We start from the raw sequence: 11,767 nt of genomic DNA, 5'->3' as shown, positions 1-11,767 counted from the left end.
TCATCAGATATTGTCCAAGATTAACCTTCAGGGTGGATATAGCTCGCTAGCAGCCTCGCACCGATGACCTATTCACGTTATCATTTACCCAGAATGCTTTGTGGGTAAATAAAATGGCCCCAACTGTGTAATATATTTTTAAACTTTTAGATGAAAAATTATAAAAACTGAACATCCTACAGTATTTTTACAGTCTTTATTTTACAGTTAAAATATATGTTTATTAAATAAAGTCTAATGTTACAACTAATCAAGGATCCCTTTAGGATTTTCTGTTAAATTTGTTTGATAATTATTCAACCCCCACTGCTCAGACAGAGGAGGAGAAGAGTCACCTTAAGTCTGGATAATTAAAGGCACTTTCAACAAGTCTGAACGTCACAATAAAGAGCTTCAGATGTTGCATTAGCCTCCATTAGCCTACTGTATCAGCTCAGACCACAATGCATTGTGGTTTACTTCCTCTAATGAGTCTTCACTTTCTGCACAGTACCTTTACTGCAGCGTGTGACGAGTTTTTAGGACACTTCGGTGAACGAGTGGACAATTCGAACACAGACTGAGAGGAAAAACTTAGCAGATTGGGGGGGGGGGGGGGGTGAAGATGTGCTTCACAAGATTCAAATCTTACTTGTATGACTCCGACGACGTATGTGAGACTGCCCTCCAGGAAATGTCCGTCGATGAACACTCCAAAGGAAAAGCAGGCGCCACTGTGGCCATCTATCAGCTCTCCTATAAACCACGGGCCTGAAGGAACACACGATACCAGCACAGAGTGGTTACAATGTGGCAGAGCCAAGGAAGGGTTCTCTTGAAAAAAAAAAAATTATTAACTCACAAACTGCACAAGGTTCCAACTTTAATATGTATATTCTGATATTAGCTGTGTATTTGTGGCTACAAAACTGTAAAGAGCAAAAGGAGAACTAAACAAAAGGACAGAGGTTAACTCACCGAGGGCCGTGCAGAGGTTGAACAGCAGCAGAGAGTAGTAGAAGGAGTTTGTTTTACTTATAATGTGAAGCGAGAAACACACTGAAGAGGTGAGTCCTGTGAAACCTAAAGATGGAAGGAGAAGAAAACATTCCTGAAGCTACGATCCAATATTCACCTCCATTCATCACGACAGTGGACATCACAGCAATTTGGAGCTTTTATTGCTTTGTGTGAACTGTTCTTGTTCACAGGTGGAATGATTGCGCAACATACAACAATCAGGGATGTTTAAAAATACAGTGAGTTTGAATTTACTGTGGCTTTTCTCTGGTCCACATCAGGTCAACATTATACAGAGGCTCAAATGTATTCATACACCTCCACTAATGTTAGTTAAATACAGTCTATATTTAGCACAAAAAGTAAGGATGGGTGTGTTTGTGTGTTGTAACAACTCTTCTTTGCAGTAATCTTCTACCGGTGGAAAGGCTGTTAATTTCCCTTTTAAATGGTGCCACATTTGTAAGGAACATGCGTTTGTAGGATGGGCAGTAGAGCTGAGTGTGTGGGTTGCACACATGAAAATTTAACCAAATCTTTTCTGCCAAACAGTTTAGTTTGCTGTTGCTATCGACACTTGTTCTGAGCTTCTGGTTCTCCAATCAAGCAAATTGTCATAACAAAGAAATAATCTACCAACAGCAGATTTCCTCATTTTTGTGCTAAGTTTATAGGAACAGGTTGCAACTTGACCACAGGATATTTTTTATCCATCAATAAGCTTCTGGTTAGATATTTGGTGGAGGCAAATTGGACTTATGTACCACTGTTTGACCTCATGAACTTAGAATCTGAATTCATTTAGAAATGGCTCCAAAATACCTTTTCAACCCATGTAAATTTACAATACTTTCCCCCAAAGTAGTAAATATTCATTTAAGTGCTGTCAAACAAAGCCTTTTGATCCAATCATGATCACTAATGAAAAGTTACCAGGTCTTAGCATTAAGACCTTCAGCACATCTTTTTAAAATGTTTTGATGAATGTGTGGATACATTCGACACGGCGTGAATCAGAGAAAATCCTAAATAAATTACCAACTTTTAAAAAATCATAGATTGTACGATGTACAATCATTTCACTCTTAAAAAGCAGTTCAAATAGTCCCCAAGGAGGCTCTATAGAACAGCTGGAGTGCGCAGAAACCACGTGACCGTGTGATCGGCTGGTGAAGCTAACGGCTAACGCTAAACGGGCAACTGTCTGGATTTCCCATTGCTGTACATGTTGACAACAGAGCAGAAAAAAGGACTGACGATGTAGAAATCATTAAAACTATTAATAATAATATTAACCCAATTATTATTAATATTTTACAGTTTATATAATCTATCTAATGTTTTAAATAATGCCAGAAAAGCTGTTTGTGTTATGGATTTATTAACAGAAGATAAACAGAAAACGTCTCATTTCACAACACAAGTCATCAGATTTGATCTTATTTAGCTCAATGTGATCTGAGCAGAACATAATGTAACAGTTTAAAATTAAAATAATCTTATAAAGTTGATGTAATCACTGTTATTTATTGAACTGATTAGCAGATATTAGCTTGTGGAGCGCATATACAGTACACAGAGTTTAGCACTGTTGAATCATGCAACAATTTAACACAAACTATTAAATATTACAGCTGATTTGTCCTCTGATTAATATTTAGACCTACAGAGTGTAAAATAATATCATAAATGTGAGTATTTTTAGGTTTCTGTCAGAGGAATCATTTTTCAACTTGCTAAAGTCTGAGTTACAGGCTGACTTCAGGTCTGGTTTAGATCATTGTTACTTATAAATTATATATTTTTCTGGTATAAATCTGCTGTTTTACATGATTGTTGAATGAAATTAAGATAATTATTATTTTATTGTAAAAACATGACAGATAATCAGTGAAACTGATCCAGTTCAGCTTGCTATTTATCTATTAGTTTCTATGGAGGCTGTGAGCTGTTGCCCTGTTTGGTCTCTGTTTCTGCTCCTCCATGCTGTCACAGACGTTAACAGTGGATAGTATGGGCGGGACTCAGTCTAGTGATCTATATATTTAAGTCTATAATAGTCCCCAATAGTTCCAAAATATGATGACTTTACACCATTAAAGAGTGGATGTAAACTTCTGAACACGTGCCACAGCTTCAGGTTTATGGCGATCATCTTAACATGAAATGTATCATCAGAAAAAACTCACCTTTGCCATTAGGGAGCTGATGGAATCTGAAAGCAAGGAGCACGATGACATTCAACAGCATCGTGAATATGAAGAGGACTCGACCCAGGATGTAGTGGTCTGTGAGGAGGATGAAGGACTGCACGAAACTAAAGCTGGGAGTCAGACCGTCCTCCAGAGTGAAGTGCTGCTCTTTCACCACCGAGCGGCCTGCGGAGTCCTGATCCACGAGTTCCACGAAGAAAAAAGCATGTCAGTGTAAATGCTAGACAAGAACAGTTATAAGAAACTCTCTCAACCCTTTCGGTCTGTAAGCTGATGACACGTGAGTGCGGCACTCACCTCCACTTTAACTTTGATTACGTGCAGCCCAGTGAGGTAAAGAGACGGATCCCACAGCAGAACATAAAGTGGGCCTCCAGCAGAGTGGCCTTTCCCCAGAGCTTCTCCATCGACACTAACGTGCACTGCAGTGATCATAGCCTCAGAGAAGGCCAAGACCCTTCAGAAGGTAAAAAAATGTCAGAAGTTTAAAAAAAAAGACAGAAATACTGTCCGTCCGTTTTCTGCCGCTTATCTGGGGTCGGGTTGCAGTGTCAGCAGCCTAAGCAGAGAGACCCAGACTTCCCTCTCCCCAGCCACTTGGGCCAGCTTCTCCGGGGGAATCCCAGGGCGTTCCCAGGCCAGCCAAGAAACATAGTCCTTTCAGCGTGCCCTGGGTCTTCCTCCGGGCCTCCTCCCAGTGGGACGTGCCTGGAACACCTCACCAGGGAGGTGTCCAGGAGGTATCCTAACCAGAAGCCTGAGCCACCTCAACTGGCTCCTCTCGACGTGGAGGAGCAGCGGCTCTACTCAGAGTCCCTCCCAGATGACTGAGCTTCTTACCCTATCTCTAAGGGACAGCCCAGCCACCCTGCAAAGGAAACTCATTTCGGCCGCTTGTATCAGCGATCTCGTTCTTTCAGTCACTACCCAAAGTTCGTGACCATAGATGAGGGTAGGAACGTAGACCGACCAGTTAACCGAGAACTTCGCCTTCTAGCTCAGCTCCCGCTTCACCACGACAGACCGGTACAGCAGCCGCATCACTGCAGACACAGCACCAATCCACCTGTCGATCTCCCACTCCATTCTTCCCTCATTCATGAACAAGACCCTGAGATACTTGAACTCCTCCACTTGGGGCAGGACCTCCTCCCCGACCAGGAGACAGCACGCTACCAGTTTCTGGCTCAAGACCATGGTCTCGGATTTGGAGGCACTGATCCTCATACCGGCCACTTCACAGTCAGCTGCGAACCGCTCCAGTGAGAGCTGGAGATCATGATCTGACGAATCCAATAGGACCATATCATCCGCAAAAAGCAGAGATGTGATCCTAAGGTCACAAAAAAGGATCCCCTCAACACCTTGGTTGCGCCTAGAAATTCTTTCCATAAAAGTTATGAACAGAATCAGTGACAAAGAACAACCTTGGCGGAGTCCAACCCTCACTGGAAACGAGTCCAACTTACTACCGGCAATGCGGACCAAGCACTGGCACCGGTCATTCAGGGACCTAACAGCTCGTATCAATGGGCATGGTACCCCATACTCCCCGAGTACCCCCCACAGGAGTCCCCGAGGGACTCGGTCGAACGCCTGCTCCAACTACACAAAACACATACAGACTGGTTGGGTGAACTCCCATGCACCCTCCAGGACCCTGCTGAGAGTGTAGAGCTGGTCCGCTGTTCCACGACCAGGACGAGAATCACACTGCTCTTCCTGAATCCGAGATTCGACTATCCGATGGACCCTCCTCTCAGGAAACCCCCGAATAGACCTTACCAGGGAGGCTCAGAAGTGTGATCCCCCTATAGTTGGAACACATTCTGCGGTCCCCCTTTTTAAATAGGGGGACCACCACCCCGGTCTGCCAATCCAGGGAAACTGCCCCCGATGTCCACACGATATTGCAGAGTCGCGTCAACCAATGCAACCCCACAACATCCAGAGCCTTAAGGAACTCCAGGCGAATCTCATCCACCCCCGGCACCTTGCCACCAAGGAGCTTTTTAACCACCTCGGTGATCTCAGCACCAGAGATTGGAGAGTCCAACTCAGGGTCCTCAGGCTCTGCTTCCTCATGGGAAGACATGTCAGTAGGATTGAGGAGGTCTTCAAAATATTCCGCCCATCGACCCACAAAGTCCCAAGTTGAGGTCAGCAGCGCACCATCCCCACCATAAATAGTGTTGGTGGCGAACCGCTTTCCCCCCCTGAGACGCCGGATGGTGGGCCAGAATCGCCCCGAAGCCATACGGAAGTCTTTTTCCATGGCCTCTTCGAACTCTTCCCACGCCCGAGTTTTTGCCTCAGCGACCACCCGAGGCACAATCTGCTTGGACTGCCGATACCTATCGGCTGCTTCCGAAGTCCCACAGGCCACAAAACTCGATAGGACTCCTTCTTCAACCTGACAGCATCCCTCACCGCCGGTGTCCACCAGCGGGTTCGAGGGTTGCCGCCACGACAGGCACCGACAATCTTACGGCCACAGCTCAGGTAAGCCGCCTCAACAATGGAGGCACGGAACATGGCCCACTTGGACTCAGTGTCCCCCACCTTCCCAGGAACGTGTTCGAAGTTCCCCCGGAGGTGTGAGTTGAAGCTCCATCTGACGGGAGACTCTGACAGACGTTCCCAGCAGACCCTCACTATACATTTGGGTCTGTCAGGTCTGACCAGTATCCTCCCCCCGCCAACGGAGCCAACTCACCACCATGTAGTGGTCAGTTGACAGCGCCGCCCCTCTCTTCACCCGAGTGTCCAAAACATGCGGCCACAGATCAGATGAAACGACAACAAAGTCAATCATCAAACTGCCGCCTAGGGTGACCTGGTGCCAAGAGCACATTTGGACACCCTTTTGCTTGAACATGGTGTTCGTTATGCACAATCCATGAAGAGCACAGAAGTCCAATAACAAAACACCGCTCGGGTTCAGGTCGGGGGGGCCGTTCCTCCCAACCACGCCTCTCCAGTTCTCACTGCCATTACCCACGTAAGCGTTGAATTCCCCCAGCAGAACAAGGGAGTCCCTGTTTGGAGCGCTCTCCAGCACCCCCTCCAAGGATTCCAGAAACATTGAAATACTGTATGTCTGAAAATATCCAACTTGTGTTTACATTTGCACCAAAACACACATCGAATAAAAAAGTGTTAAAATAGCATTTTGAACAAAAAAAAACTGAATGAACACCTGATGTGAGTTGACTGCCGCATCCGCCCCAGCGGCTCCACCCCTGGGTGGAAGTATTGTGCATCCTTTGGGTTCGTGATGAGCACTGAAGGCCACTGCTCAAACTGCAGGTCAGAGAAACTCAGCAGGTCGTGGTCAAAGGCCAGGACTCTGAACCTGCCCGAAGACATAAGAAGAACTCACTCAGCAACAACAAAAGGGTGGAAGATACTGTCAGCTGATCTCACACACCTTCGGTTGTCCATCCAGTCACCCAGCTCCAGCTCCAGGGTGCCTCGTGGATGTCGGCTGTGGAGGACCGGCATCAGGCCGCCGAGTGTGTGCAGGTGGCCACACAGATACGCAACAGCAGAGCTTCAAAAGAAAACGTCTGTTTTATTGTTGAAACAAGAAGACAAAAAAGAAAACAGCAAACCCGACTGGGCTGAACTGTTCACTCCCAATGAATTCTGTTCTTTGTAGAACCATGTTCTGCAGCAGTTACAGGACCAAGTGTCTTCAGGTTTGTCTCCATGATCTCGGCCCATCGAACTACAGAAATATTTGTCCGTTCTTCATGACCAACTTGCTCCAGCTCCTTCAGGCTGGTGCTGCTTGTGCCCAACAATCTTTAGCTTTAAAAACCAGAGATCCTCAGATGGACTGAGGTCTGGGTTTCAACTGGACCAATCTACAAAACCTAACTGGTTCTGCTTTACCCTGCTGCTGCCCTCGGATCAAACCATCCCTCGAGGTCTCAGTTTTAAACTGAACCCAAAATCTTGTCATTTTATAGATGAAAGCAGAAAAGAGTGGCTTTTCTGATGGTGAAGCAAAATGTCAAACTGAAGGACATTTTGCAACTAACTGAATTTTAGATATACTCTTATATTTCATACTTTGTGATGGATTGTAATCATTTACTTCAAACAGCTGATCTACAAGTCTCTATTCAACATGTGCCTCACCACTCACTCTGTAAAAACACATAATGTTTGACATTTTAAAATTTCTTTACGCCCTTGTTTATCGTGACATTATTTTCAGACATGACTCTGGTGTGAAGCTGTGGGTTACGGAGTGGACCAGGTCTGAGTTATGTGTGCTAAACTTTGCACTTCTATAAATAAATAAGTCTGAGAAGTGAGTCTATCGCCTGCTGTGCATCATTTATTCTCACATTTGAACACCATCGTTCAAAGCTTAAGGCCCTGTCACACTATCATGTTCTAAATAATGTATGCCAACTTAAAGGTTTGGAGACATCTTTATTGAAGATGGAATTTAAAAAATCAACTAGAAGCCTCTTTTGCATGTACATACTGAAATGCTAAGAAACTGATCAAATACCTAACTTTTATTAGAAATTTAGTGGATTTTTTTTTCATAAGTTGGTATAAGTTGTTTAAAACATCATAGTGTGACAAGGCATTTACGTGTTTTTTTTTAATATTTCAGCTTGATGTGTATACGTAGATGTAGATGTAGATGTATATGTTTTAATCACATCAACTGACGCACTTCCAATGACCTCCTACTGTTCCCACCGTGTTTTATGCTTTAAACACTGCAAAAAATGTCCACCTATCCAAGTTTTAAAATCTTATATCCAGCCAAAATGTCTTTTTGATCTTGTTTTGTGACTGATTTACTAAACAAGAACTGATTATGTAAGAATAATAACCTTGTTTTCAGAATGTGTAAGATTATTTGTCTTGTTGAGTCTGAAAATTTGACTCAAATTAAGTCAAAATTTTCTGCCAGTGGAGTAAGAAAATTTTACTTGGTAAGATTCTTGAAATACTTGATTTGAGTCCATTTTTTTTTTTTCATTTCAAGAATCTTACCAAGTAAAATTTTCTTACTCCACTGGCAGAAAATTTTTGACTTAATTTGAGTCAAATTTTCAGACAAGACAAATAATCTTACACATTCTAAAAATAAGATTATTCTTACACAATCAGTTCTTGTTTAGTAAATCAGTCTCACAACAAGATCAAAAAGACTTTTTGGCTGATACAAGATTTTAAAACTTGGTAAGATGGACAGTTTTTGCAGTGAACCAGTGCAGTGTTGCTCTAATTTTGTGTTTAAGGTCATTGTCCTGCTGAAAGATGAACCTCCGTCCCAGACTCACATCTCTGGAAAACTCCAATTTCTCTTCAGACATTTCTCTGTGCTTTGCTCCATCCTTTTTTGTCCCAATCCACATCATGATGCTGCCACCACCATGCTTATCTGGGGGAGTATCGTGTCCAACAAGAAGGTAAGATTGAACCAGACATGATGTTGTCCTTAACGGCCAAAAACTTCCGTTTTTAGATTTGTCTGACCAAAGCACCTTCTTACACATTTCTTATCCATTTCATTGTGTGAATGCTGTGAAGCATTCACACATATGAGATAATTTTTTCTTCCGTACGGTTTTCGGCATCTAACTCGTTCCACAATTTTTGTGCTATTTCAACAATTCATATATTAAAACGTTCAACTCATTCATGTGAGGGGAGCTATGACTTTTGGTATTTCAGCTATTTATATATTTTTTTAGCTATTTCACTTTTTTAGTCACTTTTTTGCCATTAAAAATGAATGGAGCTGTTTTCAACATCCTTAAACTCCTTTAAAATGTTTCTAAATCTTTACAGCACCTTACACATTTTTTTCTGGTTATGCTCCTTTTCACTTTCTTGTGCTAATTTTAGCTACTTTTTTATTTTTACTAATTTTAGCTTTTTTCTGCTATTTCAGCTAAAATTCTGCTTTATTCCACTTTCTTCTGCTTTTTTCTACTTTTATGTGCTTTTTGCTGCTACTTTGTGCTATTTAGGCTTCTTAAAGATGCTTTCTGCTATATTCAGCTATTTGCTGAAATTTTGGCTAATGTTTAGCTCCTATTAGCTAATGCTGGCTTTTCTAAGGTAAATACACAATTTTTTGTAGCTATTACAAATTGTTTTGACTGAGTTCAGCAAACTCCTTATGCTTTCTTATGCTAATTAAAACATTTCCAGCTACTTTTTAGCTGTTTTACTGACAATTTTGGCTGTTTTATCACTTCTATGTAATCTTAAGATCTTTTTCTGTTTTTTTTTTCTCTTTTAGCTATTTTTCAACTATAAGTATTTAAACTGGGTGCTAATTTCAAATTGTGGCTACTACATTTAGCTTATTTTATGCTAATTTTACCTATTATATGCTACTTTAGCTATAGATCTGCTTCTTTCTGCTGTTCTGCCTTTTTCTACTTTTTATGATACCCAGTGCTATTTATGCTTCTTACAGATGTTTTCAGCTATTTTAGCTCTTAGCTTTAAGCTGTTTTCTGGTTTCAACTAGATTTGTTCTCTTTTTTACTGTTTTTCTGCAAAGTTAGGCTTGTTTGCTTCTTTCAGCTTTTCAAAGTGAGCTCACATTAACAATTTTCCTATTAAATATTTTCAGCTCAATTTCAGCAGCTTTCAGCTCAAGTGTTCAGCATGAAACATTCACACTAGTATTTTCACAGGAAATGCAATTTCTCTAGTTAATTTTGCTTTAAGCATTTTTTTTCTCTGACACCACATGAAGCTGAGCTCTGTGCAGCTCCCATCTCTGCAGAAGAGCTGCAGCTCTATCACAGTTATTTTTAGCTCCGTGAGTTTTGGTGGACAATTCTCTCTTGGCAGGTTTTGCTGTGGTAGCATCCTTTTTCCATTTCCTAATAATACATTTAAAGGTGCTCTGTGGGATGTTGAGGGTTTGGTATGTTTCTTTATACTCCAACCCTGATCTGTACTTCTCCAACACTTTGTCTATGACTTATGTGGAGAGTCTTCACGGTCTCCTTTGCTTGGCGGTAGTTCTTACTTCTTTGAAGTGTTTCACTTTCCTGATCAGAACAAAGGTATTTATTCTCAGATCATTGGCAATTTGTAGATTTTATTTAACAAATTATAAGGCTTCTGAAGTATTGTGGAGGTCCATTACTCAAAATCCCACTGAAAACCAAAAAAATTTGAATTCTAAGACAAGAAAGCAGAAAGAAACCCATTGGTGAATGGTTTTGCAGCTGACTGGACAAACTGGGTGTGTACATCATGACTGGTTATTGATGATCTGCATTCCATTAACCAGTCTCTTTGAAAACTGGTTTAAAGTTCAAGCACTATCTTACCTCATCATGTCTCTAACTCCAGGAGAGGGGGAGACAATGGTGGAGGTGGTGTAGTGACCAAACCAGACGGACTGGTTGCTCTTCAGACTCTCAGCTCTGAACGAGTCCAGCAAGTCCATCTGAGTCTAACGTACAACACCAACAAACACACAACAAAAACACGAGGCATGGATTACGCTTCATGGGTACTTTATAGTCATTTCTTCAGAGAGAGAAAAAAAATAAAGAAAAAACAAATTTACAGCATCATTACAGCATCACATTTCTTTTGATGTAAAAATCAAAGGGCAGTCTGAAGTCAGAACATGTGAAAGTCATAAATTTAGCTTTTTTTCCAAATAAAGGAACAATTTTAACTTCAACAATTAAAGCTCTAGTGACTGAAAAGTATTCTGCAGGCACTCTATTACCTCACAGAGAGAGAGAGACAGTCTGTACTGTATGATTACATTGGCTAGATTTCTTTTTCCACTCATGATTTGACAAAATTAAAACACAGAAAATGAGAAAGAAGCTTGTGGATACTATAAGCGAGGTGAGGGCAGTTTTCGAAAACGTTCACTCCAAAACCGAATGTGTTTCGAAAAGTCAAAACAACAAGATCTTCAAATAAAATCACAAAGAAAACGTGCCAGACAGATTTACCTGATTGAGAATGCCAAAAAAATTATATGGTCTTTTGGGGCCCGGGGTCAGCGTGGCATCCACACAGACGAAGGAGTAGTTGCCAAACGGGGTTTTGTGAACGTAGTGGAAAGAACCTATTTTCTGATTAGCTGAGTATTTTCTAGAAAACAAAAGAAAAACAGCAATGAGAAAAAATCTTTGTGAGCAACAGGATACAGAACATCTGTCTTGTCTGGAGCCAGCAGCAGGAATTTAATATATTTTTAAATAAATAAATAAATTAGCCTTGCATTAGGGATGGACTTTGTAATACAGAGGAAGATCACAGCACCCACCACTGAGGCTGATGATACAGCAGGTAAAATAAGTATTGAACACGTCACCATTTTTCTCAGTAAATACTAGAGGTGCAAATGTCATGAAATTTTCACCAGATGTTGGTAACAACCCAAGTGATCCATACATACAAAGAAATCAAACCATAAATGTCCAGAAATGAAGTTATTTGTACTAATGAGTGCCACTAGTTTCTCCATACAGGAGGCGTCTTGAAGCTGTCATTGACAACAAAGGCTTTTGTACAAAGTATTAGAT

General features: G+C 41.5%; 1 protein-coding gene across 1 annotated transcript in view; it reads right to left on the bottom strand.

Annotated features, from left to right (window-relative positions):
* The window catches only part of tmem62 (transmembrane protein 62), a gene marked incomplete in the record, with an annotated part of 24,135 nt that overhangs the window by 4,358 nt on the left and 8,010 nt on the right, over nucleotides 1–11,767 (bottom strand). The window contains 8 exon segments of the mRNA XM_014016518.1: nucleotides 632–750; nucleotides 958–1,062; nucleotides 3,189–3,387; nucleotides 3,510–3,669; nucleotides 6,412–6,567; nucleotides 6,643–6,765; nucleotides 10,547–10,671; nucleotides 11,192–11,333. Of these exon segments, the coding sequence (XP_013871972.1) occupies nucleotides 632–750; nucleotides 958–1,062; nucleotides 3,189–3,387; nucleotides 3,510–3,669; nucleotides 6,412–6,567; nucleotides 6,643–6,765; nucleotides 10,547–10,671; nucleotides 11,192–11,333 (1,129 nt within the window).

Source organism: Austrofundulus limnaeus, unplaced genomic scaffold, assembly GCF_001266775.1.
Source record: "Austrofundulus limnaeus strain Quisiro unplaced genomic scaffold, Austrofundulus_limnaeus-1.0 Scaffold147, whole genome shotgun sequence".
In the NCBI taxonomy this organism is placed as follows: Eukaryota; Metazoa; Chordata; class Actinopteri; order Cyprinodontiformes; family Rivulidae; genus Austrofundulus; species Austrofundulus limnaeus.
This window is presented reverse-complemented; position numbering and strand designations above follow the sequence as displayed.